Source organism: Dendropsophus ebraccatus, chromosome 11, assembly GCF_027789765.1.
Source record: "Dendropsophus ebraccatus isolate aDenEbr1 chromosome 11, aDenEbr1.pat, whole genome shotgun sequence".
In the NCBI taxonomy this organism is placed as follows: domain Eukaryota; kingdom Metazoa; phylum Chordata; class Amphibia; order Anura; family Hylidae; genus Dendropsophus; species Dendropsophus ebraccatus.
This window is the reverse complement of record NC_091464.1, coordinates 26203642-26216350: the sequence shown is the minus strand read 5'-3', so window position 1 is coordinate 26216350 and position 12709 is coordinate 26203642. Positions and strand designations below refer to the sequence as shown.

The 12709-nt window shown below is 42.0% G+C and overlaps 1 protein-coding gene across 1 annotated transcript in view; it reads left to right on the top strand.

Annotated features, from left to right (window-relative positions):
- LOC138767786 (uncharacterized protein C6orf132-like) overlaps positions 1 to 10858 on the top strand; it is a 28406-nt gene extending 17548 nt beyond the window's left edge. The window contains exons 2-5 of the mRNA XM_069945557.1: positions 3172 to 3275; positions 3838 to 3910; positions 5007 to 8361; positions 10063 to 10858. Coding sequence (XP_069801658.1) covers positions 3172 to 3275; positions 3838 to 3910; positions 5007 to 8361; positions 10063 to 10165 — 3635 coding nt within the window. The 3' untranslated portion in view covers positions 10166 to 10858. The remainder of the gene's footprint in view (positions 1 to 3171; positions 3276 to 3837; positions 3911 to 5006; positions 8362 to 10062) is intronic.
- The last annotated feature ends 1851 nt before the right edge of the window (positions 10859 to 12709 follow it).

Below are 12709 nucleotides of genomic sequence, written 5' to 3'. Positions count from 1 at the left end.
ACTAGCAGTTGCATATTTTTAGTATGAACTTTTTATATGAAAAACAGCACTGAGCGTATTTAGCTCATACGATGAGGGCAAGACAAGTCATTTGATTACCAAAGTGAAGTTGGCAACATGCATATGTGGTGGTTTGTTAAGCTAGTCCCTGCCCGCATCCGGGTAAACAATCCGAACATAACTTTCAAAATATGTTCCTCCTTTACTAGTAATGAAATTTTTGTTAAAAACACAAAAGCAGATGGGACCTAGGGAGAACAAAGTAAAACACTTTTTTTTTTTTTTTTTTTTTGTGTTTGTCATAATTTACATTCTGCATGATAGGAATGTGTAAAAGGGGAACTCCAGGGAAGAAAAATGTTTTTATATTAACTGAAAATTATATAGATATGTTAATTTATTCCTTTAAAAATCTTAAGCCTTCCAGTATGTATCAGCTGCTGTATGTCCTGCAGGAAGTGGTCTGTTTTTTGACAGTCTGACACAATGCTCTCTGCTGCCACCTCTGTTCATGTCAATAACTGTCCATAGTAGTAGAGGTTTTCTATGGGTATTTGGTGCTGCTCTGGACAGTTCCTGTCATGGACAGAGTTGGCAGCAGAAAGCACTGTCAGTCTGGAAAGAATACACCACTTCCTGTAGGTCGTAAAGCAGCTAATAAGTACTGGAAGACTTGAGATTTTTAAATAGAAGTAATTTACAAGTCTGCAAAACTTTCTAGCACCAGTTTATTTAAACAATTTTTCTCTCTGGTGTGCCCCTTTAATGCTTGAGCCTTTTATGCTCACGCAAAACATGTTTGTGTTATGCAGTATGTCTGAATTTCTTTCTTTTATTTTTTTTTAACACCCCCCCCCCTTTACTGTGGGGAACAGATGGGCAGAGAACACGTTTTCTATGTGTTCCCTGCCCTCCCCATACACTGATTTATATCACCAGTGATCTGTAAAGACACGAATGGATAGAAGCTGTAGATTGTGTCTTCCCTGAATGCCTTTAGGCCCACTTTGCCTAGGTAAGGCCTGTGATGATGTTGACAAGGTGATGTTGACAAGGTGAGCTTGCCTCAGTACAGGACGGGGCTGTCTGTGTGAGAGCCTGATCCTGCCCATGGCCGTGCATGCAAAGCTTAAAGTGTCACTGTCGTGAATTTTTTTTTGCAGAAATCAATAGTCCAGGCGATTTTAAGAAACTTTGTAATTGGGTTTATTATCCGAAAAATGCATTTTTATCATGAAAAAGCAGTTTGAAGCTCTCCCCCTGACCAAAACAGGACAACAAAGAGTTAATCTACAAATCCCTCACGGGATATCTCCTGTGACAGTCACCAGTGACCTGTCTGAGCTCGGATTACAGCTGTCACCCAGCTCTGTGCCTGTAATCCTCTGTTATCTGCTTTCTGCTGCCGGCTAACTCCCTCCTTCCTCCTCCCCCCTCCCCTCTCCCTAGAGCAGACAGGGGACGTCTCCTGCAACAAGTCACAATTTTCAGATTTTTCAGAGTGGATGAAAAAGAGGAAGGAGGGGGGGACCTGGGAAAAGGCTTTTTACATGCAGATAATGGCAGATTTGGCTAATAAACCCAATTACAAAGTTTCTTAAAATTGCCTGGACTATTGATTTCTGCAAAAAAAAAAAAAAATACGACAGTGACTCTTTAACCCTTAGACGACCCAGGGCGTATAGTTACGCCATGGAAGTCTGTCCCCAGACGACCTAGGGCGTAACTGTACGCCCTGGGTGTTATTCCCGCTATGAAGCGCGCTCCGGAGCGGAGCGCGCTTCATAGGAGGTGGGGGCCGGCTGCAGTGAGCAGCCGGGACCTCACCGGCAATGACACGCTGCAGCGATCGCGCTGCCGCGTGTCATTAACCCCTTAAACGCCGCGATCGCGGCGCGACCGCGGCGTTTAAGTGTAAGTGACAGGGGGAGTCCCCTGTCACTTACCGATCGGGACCCCCGCAGTGTGACTGCGGGGGTCCCGATCGGTAAAACGGACTGCCGGAGGTCTCTCACCTGCCTCCGTGCGGTCCGATCGGCGCTCTGCTACTCTAAGCCTGCACAGGCAGGCTCAATGAGCAGATCGCCGTTAACACTGATCAATGCTATGCCTATGGCATAGCATTCATCAGTGTAGAAATCCAAGTAATGAATGTAAAAGTCCCCCAAAGGGACTTCAAATGTGTAAAAAAAAAAAAGTTAAAAACACTAACACACTACCCCAAAACCCCTCCCCCAATAAAAGTTGAAATCACCCCCCTATCCTATTATATAAATAAAACACATAAAAATAAATAAACAAATAAACATATAATATACCGTAGCGTGCGTAATTGTCCGATCTATGAAAATATAACAAGCGTCATTGCGAACGGTGAACGGCGTACACGAAAAGAGGGGAAAAAGTGCGCAGATTACCGATTTTATGTTACATTATATATATAAAAAAATTTATAAAAAGTGATCAAAACGTCCGATCTTCACAAATATGGTATTAATAAAAACTAGAGATCATGGCGGAAAAAATGACACCCCATACAGCCCCGTAGGTGAAAAAATAAAACTGTTATAAGTGTCACAATAGTCCCATTTTATTTATAATTAATTGCCAAAAAAAAGGATTTCATAAAAAAATACATATATAACATTAGAGAATCTGTGTAACCTGCATATGGTTGTGTTCGGGCTGACCTATAGAATAATTGTATCATGTCGCTGTTACCATATAGTGCATTACGTAGACACAGGAACCCCCCAAACGTTACCATATTGCATTCTTTTTTGCGATTTCACCAATTTATATCTTCATAAATAATATATTTGGAATTCCATCATACATGTTATGGTAAAATGAATGACGCCATTACAAAGTACAACTATTCCTGTAACAAATAAGCCCTTACATGGCCTGTAGATAAAAAACTGAAAGTGCTAGAGCTCTTAGAAGGGGAGGAGGGAAAAACGGAAACACTAAGATCAAAATTTGCGCGGTCCACTGGGTCATTTTGGGCCTGGTCCTCAAAGGGTTAAGGTTAGTTAGATGCATCATAGCAGATAGTCTTCACCCACTTGCTCAGTAACAGCTACAAATGAGGGATGGTTGCTGCAGAGGGGAAAGCTGCTGGTAAAGTACCATATATTTATATTAATATATTTTTTATATAATTTGTAGATGAAGTGCACAATGCATTTTCATTCCTGGATGACTCTGGCACAGCAACTTTAAAATCAAGGCCGGGTCCCCGAGCGAGACCTATACTGCAGTTTTCTACTAGTGTAAGTATATGCAGTATACGTCCTGTATAGACAGTTGATTTCCTATATTGGGATGTATGCACACAAAGTAATTCTTGCAGAAAAATCCATGCTGAATCCGCCGCTCTTCCCTGTGTGCTCCCGATTTACTCTCCTCTGGCTTCATAGACTCCTATCTAGGGTCGGGCGGATTCCACTGTCCGCCCAAAGAATTAACATGTCATTTCTTTGGGGGGGGGGGGACGGAATCCACCCGAGCATATAATGGAGCCTATGTGACAGGTGGACAAGGGGGAGCGCGGGGGGCAAGCGGCAGATTCCGCTCACACACAGAGTTTTCAGCGAGAATTACTTCCTGTGGAAATGGGATACAATGTATATGTTGCTGGTGGTGGTGTGTGTATGTGAATTTTATATATATATATATATATATATATATATATATATATATATATATATATATAATTATAGTGTGTGTAATTGCCCTCTCCTGTCCCTGTGAAGCATCATCATCCCTGCAGGAAAGATCCAAGTCTCTGAATATTTAGAGTAAAATGATCGTTTTTCATTTTATTCTTTTCAGACCACAGAGGCACAAGGACTAGCTGTGCCAACCCCTTCAGTTCCAGCAGGATTTACTGAAAACACCTCTATAGGTATGTCTTTATTATTTTTTTGTATATTTTATTAAGTTTTTTTTTAGAACTCTTACTAGGAATATTGCTGAAATTTGAAGATGCAGAGAAGTTAACAGCCTAAGAGCGAAAGCTGATCTAACAAGTTTGAGTTCTTAAATTAAAGTGTTATTAAATGTACAAAATTAAAGTGTTATTAAATGTACAACATTCTTACTAACAATAAGTAGACCATGCTTAGGGATTTAAACAATAATATAGACATATGCATACCATCCTGTTGGCGCTGTTCTCTAGAATCCGACGCTGTGGAGCATTTTCAAATCTGTTGCTCGGTTGCTGTTAAATCCGCCGAAATATAAATATGCTAATTAGCAGTGCTGAAGCACAGGAGGCCGGCCCGGTGTCTGTGATTCGAGTTCCTCTCCTCCCCCCTCCATTATGCTCTGGTCGCACAGCCCCGCCTCCTGTCTTCTGCCTGGTGGCTTAGCATAGAAGGCGTGCCAGCATGAGCAGAGGACGTCACGGAGGGGGGAGGAGAGGAGCTTGAATCAAAGACGCCGGGCCGTCCTCCTGTGCTTCAGCACTGCTAACCGCTGTATACAGCTCCTGCAGCAGCCGTGGCAAGTACTGGCCCAGCTGCAGCAGGAGCTGTATACCCGAAAAAAAGCTGTTTAATCACCCGGGCGCCTAACAGGCAGAGGCAGGGAGGTAGTCATCTGGGCAGCTACCCGCCCGTGTCTAGTCACCGTTCTCTGGCGATTCGATCGAATCGATCAGCGATTCGGGGGAATGATGGAAAGGCGGAGAGGTCCGTTACTGGTCACTCTGCCTGTCAATCATCCCTCTAAGTGCGCTGACAGGCAGAGCGCGGTGACTAGACACGGGCAGGAGCCACCCAGATGACTACCTCCCTGTGCCTGTCACACTCCCGAGTGATTAAACTGCTTTTTTTCGGGTATACAGCTCCTGCTGCAGCCGCAATCGGTACGTGTACCGGTTTCAATGCATCCTTCATTGCAGACTTGCTTCTGGATGAATCGCCTTTAGATTTTTTTTGCCTGTTTTTTAATTTTAGTGCATTGTTTTAATTATACCTATTCATTGTGATGTCTAGGTAATGGCTCGAAGCTGAATGGAAACTACAGAATGTATAGTTCTGTTGGAGATCTTCGATTACATAATTATTATGATCATGATGATGATCTTGAGGAGATCCCTGCACCACCATCTATGCCACCTCCACCACCTCCAACCATGGCACCTCCTCCTCCTCCACCACCACCGCAACAACAACTAAGCCCTCCTTCATCAGCTATTTCGTCTCCATCATCTCCAAGTCCCCCAGACTTTATACCCCCAACCCCAAATTCTTCTGTACCTATGCCACCCAGTTATTTGCCAACAGATCAATCAGAACAGAATCAAACAAATAATGTAACTAAATGGAAATCGGAGACTGTTCTTCATGCAGGGTCAAAAGACTTGCCCATGACTTTACCTAATAGATATTCCTTAAATCCTGCTGCCTTCCAACATAACCAGGGGCAGACCAATTTCAGTGTGGAGCCTCAATCTACATTACCAAGGTCCTTTAAAGTACCTCCTCCAGCCCCAGCCAGGACATCTTCAATACAGTTGCAAGAGCCTCAGAACACCAATTCTTCCAAAGATCCTCCCCAGTGTCCAGTACCTTCTAGCTTTAATCCAAGTTTTCAAGCCAAACTCTACACATTAAGCCCAGGACAGCAACCGGTTAACGATACACTGAATAAGAGAAAATCAATGCTGATAATGGAAGATCTTCCAGATTTCTCAGAAAACTCTGATCAAAGAATAGAAAAACCAGCAAATATGACAGACTCTGTTAACTCTAGAGGGCCTAAAAAAGATAACACAAATGCTTTACAAAATTCTCAAGTAGAATTAAATAAGGGAAATAAGAATGGAGATGCCATAAATGATAACAAAATTGAATCTGCACCAATGTTTAAGGAAGATCACCCAAAGCAACCCTATAAGCTTAATAACAATTTAAGTGAATTTACATCAGTTCATGAACAAGGTGGGGAAGGACAAAAATATTCCCATAATGATACGGAACGTAATACTCTAAGCCTTAACAAACGTAATACTCTAACCCTTAACAAAACATCAAAGCCTACTGTTCAATGTATTTCGATCAAACCTATTATAAGTGATCTTTCATTATCAAATGGGTCTAAACATAACTCTTTAACAAGAAAGGAGATGGACATATTTCCTCAGGGGCTGACTAGAATAGATAATGAAGTTAATCTAAAACGAGGAAAAAGTTTAGAAAATGTAAACGAGTGTCCTCCCACACCACCCTTTAAGGCCCCACCACCACCTCCATCAATGACTCTTCCACCAAATCAGCAATTATTAAACCCCCTTCCACGACCTGTTCAAAATGTTACACCACCAAAGACTCCACCTACTATAAAATCAACAGCTCCACCACCTGCTCCTCCTTCAGTTGCTGCACCAGTAGTACGTATGCCTTCACCAATGCTTTCTCCAAAGCCAAAGACTATTTCTGTCACTCCTAACCCCCCAGCACTTGTTCCTCCTCCACCACCACCAAAGGCCCCACCTGCACCTCCACCGTTGCCAAGCTCTGATGGTCCATCAAATTCGGTACCTTTGCTAGAAGCTTTACAAGCAAAGCAGCAGACCCTGAGAAAAGTTCCAAAGTCTATAGAGGTTAGACCTGCACAGACAAATTCTCCCCCAAGTGTTGATGATGAACAAAAAGCCAGAGTTGGGAAGATAAAAGGTGAATTAGAAGCATTATTCTCTCCAAAAAAAGATGAGAAGGGGGAGCGGCTGAAAAATTCTCGTATGGAGGCAAATAAGAATTCTAATGGAAATGTTTCACAACCAAAAGGAGGAGAAAATAAGTTGGTGAATTCATTAATGCTAAAAGTGCCTCTGCTACCTGCTAAATTTGAAAGAGAGGATGCTGATACAGACAGTTCTGAATGGGTGCCTAAAAGTAACCAAATGGATATTCAGATTCCTGAGCCAGACTACTTACCAGCAAGTCCCATTCTCAAACCAGAGAAGCCAACATATTCAGAGGTACAAAGCAAAATTCCAAAAGCAACTCTTGACTTATCTGTTCCTCCACTGCCAGTTGCCTCACCTGAAAAAGACACAAATACAGCAGGTGTGTTGGATGATTCTATTCCAACCTACAAGCCACACCGTGAAACAAAGGTATCAACGAGAAGCATTAGTATAGAACTGCCAGTAGAAGTTTCAAAACCAGACACAGAAGTTGGCATCAATCTTGACAGTGTTCCTCAAAATACAGAAATTGAATTTTTAGAACCCTCTGTTAGGCCAGAATCGCCTCCCAAATCTCCGGCTGAAAGTACAATTACCCACCCTGTCACTGGAGAACAGGTTGACGCAAATTCTCCAATGGCTTTACTAATGGCAGCACAGAAGCGAGCACAAAAAGCCAAGTCCCTCGAGAGGGGAAATCTTCCAAAAATTTCTGTTACAAGTGGGGTCATAAAAAGTGCCTCTCCATATAGTGAGCGAAGGGCTAATACATTTGTCGTTGTTCCTAATAAAGAAAATATCCGAAACTCTACGGAGGAAGAAGTTACCAGTTTTACATATAACTCAAGTCAACATTCAGACAATATTCCATATTCATCAACTTGGAGGGACGCAGAGCCCCAGTCTTCTGATATGAGCAGTACTTTGGGTAGAGATACAGACAACTCTAATGACAGGTTCAGTGTACCATATCTTTATAATTCAGCTGAAATACCGTTTTCTACCACAAAAAGGCATGAAGAGTATTTGAAGCCGAAATCGACAAAGTTTGATAACCAGATATCTACCACCGTGCCAAGTTCAACTGAATCTCCTTCTTTTAATATCTCTTCTTTTCCTTCACCTATCCCTGGACGAAAAATGGATAATGAAATTGAATATGGAATTATACCACCTCCAGAAGAGTTCATGAATAGCCCAGTACCATCCATTAATAGTGGCCTTCAGCGGGAAAACAGAGCATATGACTTTGATCGTAGAACAAGTCTTGAGTCTGATTTAATTCCAAACTACGACAGAAGTAATTCAGTTACTCAGCCTTATGCTCCCCTGTCGACCACAAGTAACCTTGGCTATAACAGTTACTCCAATGACAATTATGGCACTGCACAGAGTCGCTCGCTTATTAAGAGGCGACTGTACATGCCTGAACCAGAGAGTTCATGGAACCATGGGAAAAGTACAAGCTCCTTAAGGTCTTCTACTCTGCCAGGGGCTTATATACATGGACAGACAAGTTCTAATATGGTTCTAGATCCACGACGTTCCAACACAACATCAAGATTCGTACCTCAGGGTCGAATAGTACCACCAATGACTGATCAGCGATACAGATCTCCAACTACGGATTACCCAGTGGGAAAACCATCATCAGCCAGGTTAGTGTGTTTTTTTTTTTTTTAATTAAAATATTTTTATTGGATATTGCAAAGGACATATTTTGGGCCTTATTTATGTCAGTAATTTTACCAGAAGTAAAACAAACACAGAGAAAAAGTAGAGGTAAAAAAGGGGATTTTTTTTTTTGGGGGGGGGGGGGAGGGGGGGGGACTACCGTATTTTTCAGCTTATAAGACGACCCCCCCCAACTCTTCCAGTCACTTCTGTATATTGTTGTCAAGAAAATGAGCAGGCTCTTCCAGGTGTACAGCTGGATACACACCTGTATGCTCTTACCTGTTAAATGTCCCCCTGCCGGAAGATAGCACTTTACCATAATAAGATGTCTACCATCAAACCATAACATTTATAGCCACTGACAGCTCATATCAATAACATTTATTGTAACAAAGAAAACTTTCAAGTAGTTGGCAGCAATTAAACTGTCAGATCCTGATGTGTTGAGCAAAAAATGATCAAGCATAAGGATTTGCATGGCTATAATGCGGCGTGGTCGACTCAGATGTTTTGGAGGCACAAGGGGACCCAACTTTCTTTGTAAAGAGGATTTGAGACCGATAACGATAAAGGCTAATTGAGAGCAGGAATGTTCATATTTCCACAGCAGTACATACTTGCCTACTCCGCTGTACCCATCCAGCCGCTGAATCTTCAGATCGCCGCCTCCTCCGAAATGATTGAAAGCCAGAGGAGGTGAGGACTGAAGACACAGCTGCTGGACGGGAGAGCTGGAGAACAGGATGCCGTATCACAGCAGCAGCTCAGAAGATAAGTATGTACTGCTGTGTGTGATCTGGAAAAATGACAGCACAGATATATGAATATATATGGCTGCGCAAACGATACAGGTGACAGAAAAATTGTGTAATGTAAAAGGACATTAAAAGAGAAGTCCAAGGCCATAACATTTTTTAATTCTAGGGCAGGTTGTGGGGGTGCTATATTAATGAACTTATACTTACCAGCCCTGGTGGCCTCTCAGTGCTGTGTCCCGCTCCTGGACCCTTGTCAGTATTCTCTATATCAGTGCTTCTCAAACTGTGAGGTGGGCCTCACCAGTGAGGCGCCCCCTAGTTGTTGGTGAGGCCCAGCTGGGGAGCCAGTTTTCAGAAACGTAACTATAATCTGCACAGTTCTTTTGCTGTTTGCAAAAATCTCCATTTTAGCAACACTATTAATTTATTTATTACTTGCTTTATTAGTATCTAGAGCTTGTAAGATGGGTGAAAAGTAGCCCTAGCATTATTTTTAGCTTTTAAATAGACTTTGGTGAGGCCCAGGCACCCTCTTGGTCATTCTGGTGAGGCCCAGGCATTACCTTGGTCTGTTGGGTGAGGCCCTAGTAGAAAAAGTTTGAGAAGCACTGCTCTATATCTTCCCCACTACTAGGTCTTGACCCGGCTGACTGATTCTCCGCTTAGCAAGTCAGTGACTAAGGCAGGATATTGCTTCAGTCACTGACTGGTTGAGTGGGCTATCTCCCACCCTTTCCCATCGGCTAATGATGTACCAAGAAAAGGAGAGATGGGAGGATGGTGAGGTGCTGCTGCGAGGGGACTGGTATATAAGTTCTTTATTATGTTCCCCCACCCCCTGCCATAGTAATAATCCGTTTCGCCTAACTTCTCCTTTAAGGTATCTTATTATGTTCTGCTTCTAAACTGCTCTATTCTCTCTAGTCTCCCTAGGGCACAAAGTAAACACCAACCAGGAATGACCTTCACTGTCAGACCAGGTACCAGACAACCAATTTCTCAAATGTACCAAGGCGGCTACCTGTGAGAACACCAGGTCCCTGCCATATTGCCTACAGACTGTCTCATGAAGCTGCTTCTAAGCTGTGATTTAATGTCATTAAGGTTACTCCATAGCAGAACCAACATAAATATAAAAATTTTTTTTTTATTTGCTGGTACTTTATTCCACAATAGAGAAAATGTTTGTTTAAGGTGCCAACAATGTAGGTTTATATCATATCTTCACGCAGGGACAAAGCGGAGAACATCCATACTAAACTGCATTCTACCTTCTTTGGCTTCATGTATTTCATTATATGGAGCTATTGCAATCTTATAAAAGTTTTTTTTGTAATGTTTTATCATTATTCTCTTTTTAATGTTTCTTTATCTTTTATATGTTAATGTTATGTGCCGTCGTTTCTCTTAATATTTTGCCTATACGCTTAACTTTTTGTTGTAAAAATATTTACATATCTATAAAAAACAGAATGTCTGTATAAAGATAATGTACATATGTTTGAGAGAAGGGAAACCCTACACAAAGCACTTTGTATTTCAGTGTATATTTATATATGTGTTATAGAAGTTCTTTTTATGTACCTTCATTTATATACTGTATATGATGTTTAGTGTTACAAGAGAAAATATGTCTGGATTTGCTTTTAAGGAGGATGTATAAAGCTTTTGCATGCTATCCTCAATATTATTTTACAGCAATAAACTATTTTATGCTAAATGTCTTTTCTTTTCTGACTTGACATTTTTGCTTTTTTTTTTGTTGCATGTGATTAAATTACTTGTCATGATCTCATGCAGACTAAATACATCCCTCATAGAAATGAGTGAACTTAACCTGCTGAACCCAGATTCGTTTCGAACGTTGCAAAAGACAATCACAGGCTGATTTAGGACGGGCAATACCGCTTTCTCGAGTGACAGCCCACTCAGCCAATCACAGGCCATGGTGCTGTCCCTTCCCAGTCAGCCGGTGATTGGTTAAACAGGCTGTCACTCTTATCTTAAGAGTAATAGCCCGCTTAGCCATTCACAGGCTGACTTGGACGGGGCAGCACCACGGCTTGTGATTGGCTGAGTGGGCTGTCACTAGAGACAACAGTGACAGTCCGCTTAGCTAATCACAGCCCATGGTGCTGCCCTGTCCTGGTCAGCCTGTGATTGACTGAGCGAGCCTTCACCGTAGAAGACGACGGGACTGAAGAAGGAGGACCCAGAGCGAGCACGCAAATGTAAGTATAAACTGCGGCCTTTAGAAACTGCATTAAAACAGCTAAAATCCTGCAGTTGTTTAGCTGTTTTAATGCGGTTTGTTAAAGTTGAGTTTGGCATGAACACAAACTTTTTCTCTAATCCTTCAATATTTATTGTAATGTAAAAAAATAGTAGTCTGTACACATTGAGAACAACATTTCAAAGTTTTGTTTTATATTTTAGCAAAACGTAACTTTCTGAAAGTTATAGCAAGGACTCGTCTTTTACCACTGTTACCACTTGCACATAGAATCAGTATTTAGAAAAAGCTGAGAGATGTTTTCAATACTGATAACATTACACAATCCTGTCTGCTTTGATGTGTGTGTTTTTTTTTAAAACATGAGGCTCTTAGCAAACCATTTGATTGCAGTCTCACCACGTTAAGGTGACCTCAGTGAGTATATACAGTAAGGGCCAAAGAGGTGGAAACATCAAGTGCAGCGGACACCACTTGAAATTCTGCCTGTCCCTTTGATTCAATGGGATTTCTTGTGCGCCTCCGCTCAAAGAATTAACATGTCACTTCTTTGAGCGGAGGCGCACAAGAAATCCCATTGAATCAAAGGGACAGGCAGAATTTCAAGTGGTGTCCGCTCCACTTGACATGTCAATTCCTTGGCCGGACAGCGGAATCTGCCTGGGGCGAGCGATGGAATGCACTGGTGTTATCTGCACAAATTCCATAGTGTGCACATACCCGAAGTCTGTATATTAGCCACAGCAGCCTGCACCTGCATAGTCTGAACAGTGGTGTTGGTGTGCTGGCTGTTGTGTTTGTTTGGTTTTTGTTTGTTTTTTTAACAATATCAGACATGTCAAATTATTGATCACAGCAGGTGTCACTGATTAGGAGTTCAAAGCAGTGTACTACTCTATCCGTTCCAGATCTCAGCATCTCCTGGTGACTGTTCATGATGGGGGTTTCAGTTTTGCAACCTGAGGCTGTCCTGTGTGTGTGTTCTGCCCCTGTCTGATTTGGGGGTGCAGGGGGGGGGGGACTGTGTGGAGGCCTTTAGCTACGTTCTTGGATATGTTCTAATAATTTCCATTTTTTGCTTTTATAGCTCTAGCAGTTACTGCCCACTCATAAGCTGCACCTTTTATATAGGGAACATCTGTTTAATGCTCTTCTTTCTTATTAATAGATTACTTAATGTATTGCGCGTATTATGTACACTGTGCATCTGTTGACACACAGCTGATGACTACATTGGGCGTGTGTGTTTTTAGTAGGCAGAGTGATTCCTATTCTAAAACTTTATAATCCAAATATGACATGCACAAACATGATAATGCTTAGCAACTAAAAGTACAT